General features: G+C 36.1%; 1 protein-coding gene and 1 pseudogene across 1 annotated transcript; one reads left to right on the forward strand and one right to left on the reverse strand.

Moving 5' to 3' along the window:
• Nucleotides 1-2013: 2013 nt before the first annotated feature.
• LOC132038331 (cytochrome P450 CYP72A219-like) lies at nucleotides 2014-5119 on the forward strand. The gene is made up of 4 exons (XM_059429012.1): nucleotides 2014-2293; nucleotides 2832-3065; nucleotides 3681-3912; nucleotides 4711-5119. Exons 1-4 carry the CDS (start codon nucleotides 2014-2016, stop codon nucleotides 5117-5119), a joined length of 1155 nt encoding a protein of 384 aa, XP_059284995.1.
• Nucleotides 5120-8951: 3832 nt separating this feature from the next.
• On the reverse strand, nucleotides 8952-12753 carry LOC132038332 (cytochrome P450 72A225-like; annotated as a pseudogene).
• Nucleotides 12754-14384: the final 1631 nt, after the last annotated feature.

Raw genomic sequence — 14384 nt, forward strand, 5'->3', positions numbered from 1 at the left:
TTACTCACCAGAAGTTGAATTTTTTTTCAATAGGTGTGACATTTGGGTTAGAAAATATAGTTAAGTGACTTTGGTGAAAAAAAGTGATAGTTGTGTGACTTTTGTGTTAGAAAACATAGTTAAGTGACTTTAGTGAAAAAAGTAATAGATATGTGACTTTTGTGTTAGAAAACATAATTAAGTGACTTTGGTAAAAAGAAATGATAGTTAAGTGACCATTAATGAAATTTACCCCTCAAAATTACCCTCTAACTAGTCAAATAGCTCAAAAATACCCTTCCTACTAGCGGTTGTTTCTAAATGACAGGGGCGGCTCAAGGATATTTGTAGCCTAAAGCCAATACTGATGAGAGGCCTTAGATTTTGTTTAAAACAACTAAATGTTAGAGCATTTGAAATCTATTTTCCTAACGTTTTGAAAGCAAATTTATTTTAACCTTTTATAATCAATTTCTCCAGCCTTTTTAGGAGTTTTATTATAGTTTAAAAATTGAAAAACCGGATTCATATTGTTTACATATTTAAATTATTATAAATGATTGAAAAGATAAAATATAGTATAAAGTGAAATAACAAAAACAACAACAACAACAACAATAACAAGTATGTAATTAAAATAAAATTGAAAATTAGAATAAAAGAATGATCCAAAAAATTGATGAGTTGATTGCCAAATATTTTTCAACAACTCTTCAGAGTGCTTGAAATGCGAGGAAAAAAAATATGAAAAAGACCGCACTGTATATATTTTATCAATATAGTACTCTTAGGTTATGATTTTTCACAAAATAATACTATAACTAATCATACTTGAACTCGGAAAATACAAGAAAGAGAATATAGAAGTGCATAAATGTTATGCGAGAGATAGACTCTTGATTAACAAATAGAGAGTGAATAATGTAAAAATATAAAATAATTTCACTTGTCAGATTTTTTGTTCACACAAAAAAGATTTGGCAGTGATTCATATTCACCAAATTTTTACACGTAAAAGATTTCAAAGAATGATTCATATTTCTCAATTTTTTACTCGCATTGTCACTCCAATTAGTCACACATCTAAAAATTATTTGTATAAAAAAAAATTACTTTTCTACTTAAAGGTATACTCATTACTCTCTAAAATAATTAACCATTTAGCTTATTATTAAAAAAAAAAAAAAAAAAGGAAGGGGGGGGGGGGGGGGGGGGGGGGGGGTTTGGGGGTCTAAACAAGCTTTAGGGGCTTTACCCTAAAGCCGGCCTTGCTAAATGACAGCAATTGGTAACTTCGAACCCGACATGTTTGAACTTAAATCATATGTAACTTCAAATCGTTGCATGTGTGAAGTTTTTTTCAAGTTAATAAATGTACAAAAAATTTTAAAAGTAAATACAGATTAAATAACGCCATCCAAATAGAATACCCCAATAAATTTTTACCAACATGAGATGGAGAATTTTTCTCAAGTTGTCAAATATAAACAAGCTATTACAACAATTGCTAGATGCTACTAGTTACCCCCATTGTAGCATTTGCAAAGAGATGATGGTCAAAAACACACCTCAGATATCGATTTTTTGCGAGTTTCACACGCGAATTATCAGTTGTTCTCTATTTCCACCTGAACGATCACAGTTTATATTAAAACATACCTTAAAGCCGATTAGGCCAACTATTAGTTGTTTCCTTTTCCTACCTGAACTAATGCATATCCAAACGGCTGTAAGCTTGACGATTTAATTTCTATTAAACACAATATTCGGGATTGTCTGATCCTTCTCGTCTTCAATTTTAACTGTAATTTATACAGATCTCTTTGTGGACTAAGTCCCTTATCTGTTGTTTTATAGTTCTGCCATAGTCAAGGTTCTTGTTTGTAGTTTTGCCTCTTTGTACTTGGAGTCAAACACAAGGAATCTTGATTTCAGCAAATCGGCAAATGCCCATGCTTTTGGCTTATAGTGATGATCATATGTTTAAAGCAGAGTTTATAAGGCTATGAAGCCTACCTTTCTGGTGCCAAGAAAATGGGGAACTTCTATAACATAATTGCAGCAATATTATGTGGGATAATTTTCTTGGTATACACATGGAAAGTGTTGAATTGGGCATGGTTTAGGCCAAAAAAATTGGAGAAGTTCCTCAGACAACAGGGCCTCAGTGGGACTTCTTACAGGCTACTCCATGGAGACTTGAAAGAGCTCTACAAGAGCATCAAGGAAGCACAATCCAAACCTATTAATGATCTTTCAAATAATATAGCACCAAGAATCATTCCTTATTTTATTCAAACCATTAGTAAATGTGGTATGTGTTCTATATCAGAGACAGAGCCCGACATACCGTTGAATCCACTGACCATTTGAGTTACTGTGTTCAAAATTTAATATTTTTACCTATATATTTGATTTCTTAATACATATACAGGGTTTGGTAAAAAATTACCGATCGTCGGTTGAACCCTAGCTTATATTGTACATGCGCGCATGTTATAAATACTTTAGAATTGCACTTCACTACAATTTCTGTTGTGTAGTTAGTAGTTAGTGCTATGTTAATAATGTCCTAATATTATTGTTGTAGGAACTATTTAGGTTTAAGTTGTGAAATGAAGCTTTTTGCTGAGAGCCCGTTTGGCTTATGACTTTTGACTTATAAACTAAAAGTCATAAGTTAGGAGTTCTAGCTTATGACTTTTGGCGTTGTTTTGACTTAAAAACAAGTTCTTAAAAACACTTTGTTATTTTAAATAAACACTACAAAAGTGCTTAAAAACTACTTTGGCTTAAAAACATCTAGAATAAAGTCAATGCAAACAGGCTCTAAATGATTTGTGTATATGCAGGGAAAAAGTGCTTTGTATGGTTTGGGCCAAGACCAATGATAATCATAATGGAGAGTGAACTGATAAGGGAGATATTTGCTAAGAACTATGTTTATCAGAAGCCTCACCACAGCAATCCAGTGGCCAATTTGTTGATTAGAGGCATAGCAAACTATGAGGAAGATAAATGGGCAAAACACAGGAAGATCTTAAAGCCAGCCTTTCATATGGAGAAGTTGAAGGTTCTATTACCATACTTCGTCCCTTTTATGCACATTTTCTTGGCTAACAAACATTTTACACGCCTTCATTTGCAAGACTTGTGTTCAATGGTAAAGTCAGGATTTTCACTAAGGGGGGTCAAAATATATATATTTTTTTAAAAATACATAAAGAAGTCAAGGGGATTCAACATATAGTACATATACATAAAAAAAGAGTATTTGACCTATTTACACAATGTAATTTTTCGATGAAAGGGCCGAAGGTAGCCCCGCCCCTGCTTGTGTCTAAAACCTCCCTGAATGGTCTAAGACCACTTGCTCCTAAGATGTGCATGACACACACCACTCATAACCAAGGGCGGATGAAAACTTGGATAGTGAATCCATACGAAGTTAATATTTTTGACACAAAACATAAATATATATGTAAAAAATCAGTAAAATTTCAACAAATATTACATCTGAATCAATAGTTTTAAAAGCGAATGAATTCAGTGCTACGAACCATAAAGGTAAAACACTTAAACCTATCAAATTTAAACTCTGAATTTGCCTCCAGTCATGGCGCGACACGTGTCATAAGAAAGATTGCTATAACTAATAAGATATATTTTTCCTTTTTGTTTTGCAAGTAGCTTATCTTTGACTTTTTACTTGAGTTGTATTGAGATGCTAAAGGAATGGGAGCAGGATTGTATCGAGCAAGGATCAAAAGAGTTGGATATTTGGCCTCAACTTCAAAAATTAACAAGTGATATGATTTCTTGCACGACATTTGGTAGTAGCTATGAGGAAGGAAGAAGAATATTTGAACTTCAAAAGGAACAAGCTGAGATTATTATGAAGCAGTTCAGTTCCATTTATATCCCAGGATCAAGGTTATTTTCATCAGAATCTACTTTGTTTAATTTTATTATTTGCTACCCCTCATTTTGGGCAGCTAAAGTTTTATCACGACTAAAGTTATATATATCCATATTATAAATTTAGAGTTCCAGGCCAACAATTACTATAAATTTATTAGAGGTGGCAAATGGCCGATTGGATCTTAATAGAAAAAGGATTATTAATATTTTGTAGACGTCGCACATACTCAATGTATAATAAGTGTATAGTAAGTGTATACATTAATTATACACTGAATACTGATTAAAATTTGTAAGAAAATACTATAAATTATGGTTGTTTTCTTATTGTGGGCTTTGTTGGGCTGCGAGAAAGTGAAAATCCCTACTAAAATGGGTCACAATCCCCAAAGTTTGTCTAGGTAGGATGTTTGAAGTAATGCCGTCATACCCGACCCGCCCACATGGCTCACTAATGTGACCAAATCTCCCCTGCTTTTTTATTTTACTTCTGATTTTTTTTTTTTTTGAGATAGCTAATATATTTTCTCAAATTATCTTAAATTCTTCCAAATTTACATAATTCCAATCTCAAAGTTGCTTTTGCGTATTTGGTTTTGGTTTGATTTTTGACCCGTCGGATTACACTATTTTTGTCCCATTTTGATCAATAGCATTGATGGGTCAGTTTAGGTTATCAAGTCAACAAATGAGTTATCATCTAACCAGGTCAAATTGGGGCGCGTTACTAAACAATAGGTTGACTTGCACCTCTAGACATGAAACATATGTGGTTTTCAATTCTTAACTTACTACTCCTTTATATTGTAGATTTTTGCCCACTAAAAGCAACAAAAAGATGAAAGAAATTGAAAAAGAAGTTCAAGAATCAATTAGGCGTCTTATTGGAAACAGACTAAAGGCAAAGGAAGTAGGGCAGGCCTTTGGTGATGAACTATTAGGCACATTATTGGAATCAAATTCAAATGAAATTGAAGAGCAAGGAAGCAAGGAATTTGGATTGACTATCCATGAAGTAATTCAAGAGTGCAAATTGTTTTATTTTGCTGGACAAGAGACCACTTCAGTGTGGCTTGTTTGGACCATGATTTTGTTATCTAGGCATCAAGATTGGCAGGAAAAAGCCAGAGAGGAAGTTGTGCAAGCTTTTGGAAGTGATCAACCTGCTTTTGATGAAGTAAGTCGGTTGAAAATTGTAAGTTCTTTCAACATAACTTGAAAAACAACTCATGCATAGCAAAGTGCATCGGATTTAGGACGGATTCAGTAGGTCAATGAAATTTATTGCTCTCGACTCGAATTATATGTATAGTATACGAAAGTTAAAATGGTTACTGTATATATAAGATCACACTCATTCCGATTGACACCCTAAACTCTATATCCCGAACTCTGGCATAGAGGAAATTGAAAAGACTAAATTGCACTCATGTCTTAATATTTAAGATTCATCGTATCGGTTTGGAGACCTTTACATATTCATAGAATCATTTAAGTTGTTACTCCCTCAGTCTCAAAATATTTGTCGCTTTTTTGGTTTACACCCCCTTTAAGAAACAATGATTAAAAGGGGTTTTTTACTACTTTAACTTTATTTAGGTCTAAGCTATTATCTCTCTACATTAAAGGTTCAAATCAATTTAGGTGTTAAAAATGATTATCCTTGTGTGTTCAAACCAAAGTTACATGGAAAAGTATTATGCTACAACCAAATGTCCATCCCAGATACAAATTCACACTTTGGCTGGCAATACAAGGTAGATTAGCAACTGTTGATAGACTTCAACCAAAAAAAAAGTTTGCCTTATAAGGCAAAGTTTAAATTTTATATGCCCCCTCCGGCAGACTTTTAGTTATGTTTAACTAAAAGTCTGCCGGAGGGGGCAGACTTTGCCTTGAGGGCAGACTTTTAGTTATGCCGGATCCGGCATAACTTTAACTTTTTCTTAAAGATTGTATGCTGGATCCGGCATACACTCCCCTAGTCCTGCCTTGCGAAATTATTTTTTTATTTTATGCTTGAGCGGGGGTTCGAACCCAGAATTTCATGTATTCGCTCATCTTTCCAAGCAAAGGGCAAAATTTAAAGACCACAAATATGAAGGGCAAAATTTAAAGACCACAAATTTGAGTGGCAAAATTTAAAGACCACCCCAAACGAAGGGCAATCCGTGCAAAAAAATGCATTTAATGGTCCTTGACCATGTTGGATTTAGTGCCATTTAATGGTCCTTGACCATGTCGTATTTAGTGCCTTTAATCGTCTTTGTTGACCCTATTAAATTCATGCCCTTTCTTTGAATTTGTACACGTTTAACCTATGTCAAGTTTGAAATGGAATTGGAACACGTTAAAATGTATATGTACTTTGTAGTGTTGTTTTGATTAAACGAACAAGACAAAATACTAAAATGTTGTTTTGATTAAACGAACAAGACAAAATACTAATATGTTGTTTTGATTAAACGAACAAGACAAAATACTAAAATGTCAATCCATAAATGTGTACATTGAAGAACTGGCAGGACATTTTCATCATAATTATATTTTCCATGGCTCAGACCGTGAACAGTGCTTTCTTGGCTTGGTTTGCCGATTTACCTCTACCTTTTGTCATTTTCCCCGTATCTCTTGTAGTTTCCTGGTTGTGATTGCTTCATTGCCTCTCCATTTCACTTACTATTTGCACTTGGCTTGAGCAATGTCACCGATAGTGGGTAAACTTGATACCGTCACCTTTGCTTTACTAGTTGACACAATCCTGTCGCTTGACATGCCGAGGTCTGTTCACGCAAATTATACCAAGGAGTTAGTAATGGAAACAACACATAAAATAACACTTAGTAATGGAAACAACACATAAAAGAACACTTGTGCGTATTAAGGCACTCACATTAATTTTGAACCCATTTTCTACTGGAAAACACCCATTCCCATTACTAGGCCTTTTATATGGTGCACTAGTGCCACTTCCTCTTCCTCTTTTAGCAAGGGTTGTGCACTAGTTGTTTGCGGGACGAGAACATGAAGCATGAACTTCGGTACTGTGCGGATTATTTCCTCACGCGGCGCTTTTCCTGAGTCTTCCTCTTGGCCTCTTTTCAACGGGTACTAGTTTTGTTGGTGGTTTCTTTGGTCTCCCATGACCTTGCTTGAAGATGGTGGTTGTGATGTGTTGGCCCTTCCACTCGCTAGAGCTTGCTGGTTGTCCCATGCCGCCGAGTCTTTTTTGGACACCCTCTCTTGTTGTGGCCTCTATTATGGCGATTCTTCCACAAGTCATGGCCATTCCGGTTCTTGGCATCTTCCCCGGACTTTGGAATTTCACCCGCCTCCTTCCTTCGGTCTTTTGAGGCTTACCAGCATGCTTTTTATGTCCGGTGGAGCCACACTAGGGCGGGTAGAGACGCCACATTTCCCAGTGATCGGTCGAAGAACACGCTCATATGTTCTTATGTAAGTCTCTTTGCTATAGCAATGGTCAATGTAGCCAAGTGGATCATACCTTTTTGAATCGAATTGCGGCTAAAGCATGTGCACATGGGATGCCTTTTAGCCGCCACACCTACAACCGCATCCGCCTTTAGAAATATCCACAAGTGTGTTGATATAGTCCTTCCCTAATTTCAAAACCAAAGCAACTCCATTAAACTCAATGTTACATTGCATTGAAAGTGTAGCATTTTCCTCTAACACCTTCGTACACATTGGAGAGTAGTTACATTTCCAAGTGTTTACAAACTCCTTAATGTTCCAATCCTTGCCATCATTTTCACCCTAATCTCCTCAAGCATTGTTATTATAGTTTTGTGCCTACCGGTAGCCAATAAACAAACAACATATTGTTATCTACAAACGAACTTGTCAAAACAAGAGCAACAAGAAGGTAAATATGCATTACTCATACCAAGTGTACCATGATCCAAGCATTAAAACACTCGGCCATATTGTTATCTCTGAATCTACTTTTACATTAGTGTTGAAGTGACCTTACACCAATAATTTATGTTGTAATACATCGGTTGTCCATCATTTTCGTTGGACCAAGCAACTTCATCTCGCTCAATATTTCTCCTTAGTTGAGACTCAAAGGTGCTTTTGGCAATTCTCCAAAATCGTTGTCTTCTTTGTAGCCCTCTCCGCCTTTGCTAAAGTTAGCTAAGATGTGCCTAGCACACTTTCCGTGTTCAACGAAGAAAAGATCTTGAATAGCAACAAATAGTCCCCGAAATAGTAGCAGTTAGTATAGATGAAAACACATGACTTTTCATGAAAAAAAATTGCAACAAATCTCTAGTGTACATACCTTCTCATATACGTTATCAATGTTAAATGTGTCCCATCTCCAAGTGCCAAATCTTCCTTCAAAATTCGATAAACCAAGTCCAAGTGCTCTTGTTTTCATACTCCACCACACCATGCCGGAGGCAACATTTGGTTATTACCATCTTTACACACGGTCTACCAACAATCGTCCTCTACAAACCCCTTTCGGAAAACAACCATCTAAACCAATACATTTTCTACGGTCTTTGAAATGCTTTCTTCAAAGCATCAAAACGGATATAAAAGCTTCCGAAAAAACGGGCCACTATCGGCATTTGGTTCAAAAAGTTTAACTACACAAGTGGAACCGGGATTAGTCCTTAACAATTCATCCCCGTAGTCAAGGATTTTTCCAAACTCCCGAATATGATCTCCCATGATTTCTTTCGGTACTTTTGCTCTTGCTCTTCTAATCGTGGTCTTACCAACATGAAGATTAAACTTTGTCCTAATTAGCTCTTGCAATCGAACAACTTTAATGTTTGGTCGCTCGCTTATTCTCTTTCTATAAGTCTCGACAATAAACTTGGCATTACACAAGTAGTTTCGCTAGTTTGGAGGCAAGTATGCTTTGGAATGTAAGTTTTAATTTGGAAATCATCTGTGGTTTTATCAAGCCTAGCATACAATAACCATGGACAACCATCCTTGCACCTCACCCTAACCCTTGTAGGCTCATTCACCCACTTTTCTACTTTAACCCTTTTCCTAACAGAGATATTTTGTTACTTCTCTCCTAAACTCATCAACATCTTTAAAGACCATACCCAACTCCATACAACTTTCTTGGCGGTGGGGTCATGAATGATTTTGTTCTTATCATTCTTCCTTCTTGTAAACCTTTGTCTTCTTGGCAGATTTACCCCAACAGATTCAATGTCCTCTTCATCATCCCAACCCTCATCCTCATCTATTTCAAAGCTATCATCAACAGAACTATCAATGTAAGGTTCATCACCTCCTAACCTACCCTCAAGACTAACCTTACCTATTCTAGTTTCATCAAATCCTAGATCCACACCACTCCTGACTGTCGGAACCTCTTCCTCGGGTTTGCCCTCTCACTTCTTTTTCTCCTACAAATTCAATCCTCCTTTCGGCCCTCGGCTCTCTTACCTCGTCAAATCATCACTTGCATATTCATCCTCACCTTCCCCTTCTATGTCATCTACGGATTGTTCACTATCATCGGTTGAGAAATCGAACCCTCATCTAAGGAATCGGTCCAACCGGACCTACATCTTTAAGATCTTCATGAACAAACGGTGTGGGGAAGGTCTGGTCCGTATTTTCGGCATCGTATCGACAAGGAAAGAGGAATGGGGTGTTGTTTCTTCGGGGAGCAACAAGCAGTGTAGGATAGGTAGGAGGTGTTTTTCTCGAACAGAAAAATTTGTAAAAGAAGGAATGGGGTGGTGTGTTTTCGAGTAGCGGTGTATGGAGGTAGGAGGAGGTGTTTTTTCACAAGTTTGAGTAGAAAAGGACAAAGGTGCATTAGGACAATTTAAGGGCTCCTCAACAACCCTTTCATTACTACATCTTTCGTCGCCCTACGTCAAGTGCTTTATTAAAGGGGAACAAGATTCCTCCCTATCCTCATGACTAACATATTCTAATAAAGGTGGGTCAACAATCGCTTCATCAACCATGTGCTTGACAAAAAACCTCCACGTTGTCACCATCATTCAAACCCACAATCATATTTAAAATAACCTCATCACTATCAACATCTACCAAAATGCCACAACGAGGTGGCTTAATACCGAATGTGCAAGTAGTTGTGTATCCTAATTCTTTAATAAAGTCTCTCAACTCAAAAAAGACAACATATCAACATCGACATTGAATATATCGAAGAATCTCCCCCACCTTCATATATTGCTCCCATTATTTAAGTGTAACACACCTCATGGTACCATCTTAAGGTTACATACACAAAATCGACATGTACTACCTAAATACAAAATAAAAAAACAAAGAATACCAAGTAATTCAACTTAATGTCAAACGAATCAAAAAAATGATAATAATATGCCAAGAATCAAAACCCTAGACTACATCGTTTTTGAAAAAAAAATCAAACAATATGCACAATATGATAATAAATGTCTTGTGAGATTACGATTAAGGGAACTATGAAAATTTGTTTTTATAGTCCAGATTTCAAACAATATGCACAAAATCCTAGTATCATTTTTTGAAAGAAAAAAAAAATGTAAGGAAACTAACCTTTCCTAGATGAACAACAATGAACAGCAACGAGAACAGCAACGAAAATATGTACGTGAGAAAATGAAAACAAAGATTGGGGTTGAAAATGGTGTTTATCGTGAAATTTGGGATAGGTTTGGTTTTTGTGAATAAGAGAATTGGGATGGTGTTTAATTTATGGCTACGGGTCGGGTTCCGGGTCAAAAATGGGCTGAAATTAAATATGTGACACGTGGGCCAGGCGCGTGTGGACAAGCGCCATTTAATAATTGGGGGTTGGCATATTGACCGCCACATCAAAGAAAAAGGGGCATTTTAATGCGAAAAAAAAATTCAGGGGGGTAATAGGTCCAACGCAAAGGTTAGGTGTGTAGTTGGCATTTTGGTCAAACGTTGGGGGGTATTTTGACTATTATCTCGGATATTAAATAAAAACGAAAGCCTGCTAACTTTTAGAGAAAGAAATCAACGTAACGTACCATAAAATTTCTTTCCTTCTAGGAAACGGACTTTCCTAATTAATCCTCACCACATAAGGAATGTAGATCCATATTTAACATTATTTACAAATCTTGTATTGTTGTTTCTTCTAATAAATACTCCTAATATTTCGGAAAGAAAAAACAAAATTCATTGTCTAATTACTTACGCCCGAGTTTTCAAATTTTTTTAAAAGGATATTATTAACTCTCGGAAACCACGCTAGGAAAATTCTTTAACATTGATGTTGTTACTACGTTGGTGAAGAGCGGTGTCTATTTGTCTTATTCATACTTCTCCTTGGTATCCGTAAGGGAGTTTTCCACATAAACAATAACGTAATCGAATAATCTAGCCTATGATAGCAAGAAAGCGAGAGGCAAGAGCCGCAAAATATTTCAACTTATGCTTGCTTAACATAGTTATTCATCCACTAAGGAAATTCATGCAAGTCCCTACACTTACAACCCAATATAAGAGAAGCTCCGTATTGGGGTTGCATTGTTATTGCGGTATCATGTTTTGTGTGTAAGAAGGAGATAGCTCGAAGGAGAAGTGTTGCGAGAATCATAGCCAAAGCCATCTTTGCTTCTATCATTGCAAAGTTTAGTCCAATGCATATTCTGGTCTGCGCGAAATGGAAAAACGTCATTTGGCCTTTGTTGCCTTTGAAACGCCTTCACCGAATCTCTCGGCTTGAACTCTTTTTTTGCGTCTTTGCCCCATACTTCCTTGTCATGATGCACTATAATTATTGGCAATAAAAGCATCACTTAAATTTGGTAAACTTAGTTCCCCTAGCTTTGTATTGGTCGTAATCTTTCGATTAAGCGCTCCAACTGGTGGATATAGCCTTAAAGACTCGTTTAAAATCATTGTCACCTATGGTTAAAAGGAGTTTAGCATAGAATTAGCATAGTAATAAAGAAATCAAGAACATACAACCGTAGGCCGATGGAGCTTTAGCTAGCTACATTTGACGGTTCAACCGTATCCAATGATTTAATTTGCATAGAACACACACACACTTAACCCCTTCATCCCAATTGATGTGGTGCGGTGTCGTGTGACTGACACAAAGTTTAATAAAAGAAAAGATTTTTTAAAAAAATTTATGGTCTAAAACAAACCAATATACATTTGTTCTCAAAGGTGAATAGACGATCTGGTATGTCTATGATGCATTCCACAATATAATCCATGTATTAACTCCTTTTCCATTGAAATCGGTAGATTTCCGAAGAATCTCAAGAACCATTTCAAGAATAAATTATCTCATTACGGGTAAAAATGAGAACAAATTAATTTGTTTCTAAATATCGAACAAACTAAAAAAGAAAATATGACACGATACGAAATTGGGATAGAGGAGGAAGTGCTAAAATTTCAACAAATATCCGACGTATAATTTCAAAAACACAATGAATTGATCAGAACTTTAAACATTGAACTCATCAAGTTTAAGTCCTCGATCCCACAAAATAGATGTAGCGCCATATGTGTGGAGATATTGAAATTAGAGAAGAAGGTAAAGCTCTAAAATAACTTACAATTTTCAAGCGATTTAGTCCCTCAAATTCGCATGCCATCAAAACACTTGCAAAACCTCTTTCTCAGCACGAGCTTGCCCGGTGATACCCGCTTAACAAAACCATAGTCCATACAAGCAAAACAGAGGTGGTCTCTTGCCCTTGCCAAAATAGAACAATTTACACTCCTCAATGACCTCTTTAATAGTCATACCAAAATCCTTGTTATCATGTTGTTCAATTTCCTTTAAGTTGATTCCAACAATATGCCTAATAAGTCACCAATATTGGCCTCCCCTGCTTTCATTGCCTTCTGGTACTTTTATCAATGATTCCCCTAATTGTTGCTTGAACTTTTTTCAATCTCCTTCATCCTTCTATTTCTCTTAGTTGGCAAAAACACGTAAGTCAATTTAAGTATCAAGAACATGTATATCACAAGTAATTTCCATTTTTGACTTCTTTGGCGATACTATTTGGACATAGATGCGGCAAAAGAAGGGTTTAAGTTATATACACTCGAAAAGAATTTTAACTCTACCTTGTACGTTAACTTGTTATTGCAGTGCACTACCCAAAAAAACAAAAAATAGGAATTACGCAACGGACAACTTATCGCTCCAAACAACAAGCATTCGTCGCTAATCCTATTTACTTCGACGCATTATCAAAAAAAAATATGTAGCTATGGGCTATTTAGCAATAGATTAGTAATGAACTTCGACAAAAATTCTTATTTTTTCGTAGTGAGGTACCTTAGCCTAAAAGATATATACGTTGTCAATATGCATAACTTAAACTCAAACTCGGGAAAAATGACTTTTTATTACCTCCATCCGGAATATATAACGTGCGAGAAACTTCAATGACATGCTCAAATTGTTCCTTTTGAAGCTCAAATATCTTTCGCCCTTCTTCATAATTGCTCCCAAAGTGTTGGCCGTGCGAGAAATCGCTTCACTCACTCAATCTTTGAAGGAAAGGCCATATATCGACTTCGCAGAATCCTTTAACCGAGACAAACCCTCCTCCCATTGGCTCACCATCTCACTAACTCAAATGAAACGCCGGAAGCATATGCCGCACATTTGTGAACCATTCATTAGTACAAACCAACCGTATCTTTGCCAGAAATTTTCTCCCCGAAAACTTGGGCTATATTTGCAAGCTAGAAAGGGAAAAAAATGAAAATGAAAACGAGAAGAAAGCGAGTTGATATAATGAATTTAAGATATCAATACAAGCCATATACTTTCTTCCTCGCTCATTTAGAGATGTTTTGTATTGAATTGTGTGACGATCTTATTTAAAAGCTTTAATTGTTAATACTTCGATATATTTTCAACGTATCACATATAGCTTTGATCTTTTTCCCTCATACGTCAAACACGTGAGCAATGGTGGAGAACTAAGATACAAGGGAATCAACATCTAGTATATATATAGAAAAATTCCTTTGACCACTACATATAAAAAAAAAAAAAGAGCGGCCGGTGCACTAAGCTTCTGCGTGGGTTCGGAACGGCCGGACCACAAGGGTCTATTGTCCGTGCTTCCTACCTTACATTTCGTAGGATATTTCCACGGCCAAAATAACCCATGACCTCCTATATATACAACATAATATAGACCTTTGACCCCATATATACGATAATTTTTTCAATGAAGAGGGATTCGGATAACTCCTTCATTTCCCTAGTTCCGCCCCTCAATGGAAATATCTTATGCGTTAGAGTGGCGACGAAATACGAATCTAAATTCTGTATTCTACCATAGTTATATAAATCTTAGTTCACAATCCGGCAATAACAAGGATTTCCAGCTAATCTTGGTTCACAATCTGGCAGTAGTGATTTTCTAAAATACATCATAATTTTTCAATGAAGAGGATTAATTTTCCCTTGGCCCCCCAGTTCCCCAGGAAAATTTTTTAAAAAG

Source organism: Lycium ferocissimum, chromosome 11 (genome assembly GCF_029784015.1).
Source record: "Lycium ferocissimum isolate CSIRO_LF1 chromosome 11, AGI_CSIRO_Lferr_CH_V1, whole genome shotgun sequence".
NCBI lineage: Eukaryota > Viridiplantae > Streptophyta > Magnoliopsida > Solanales > Solanaceae > Lycium > Lycium ferocissimum.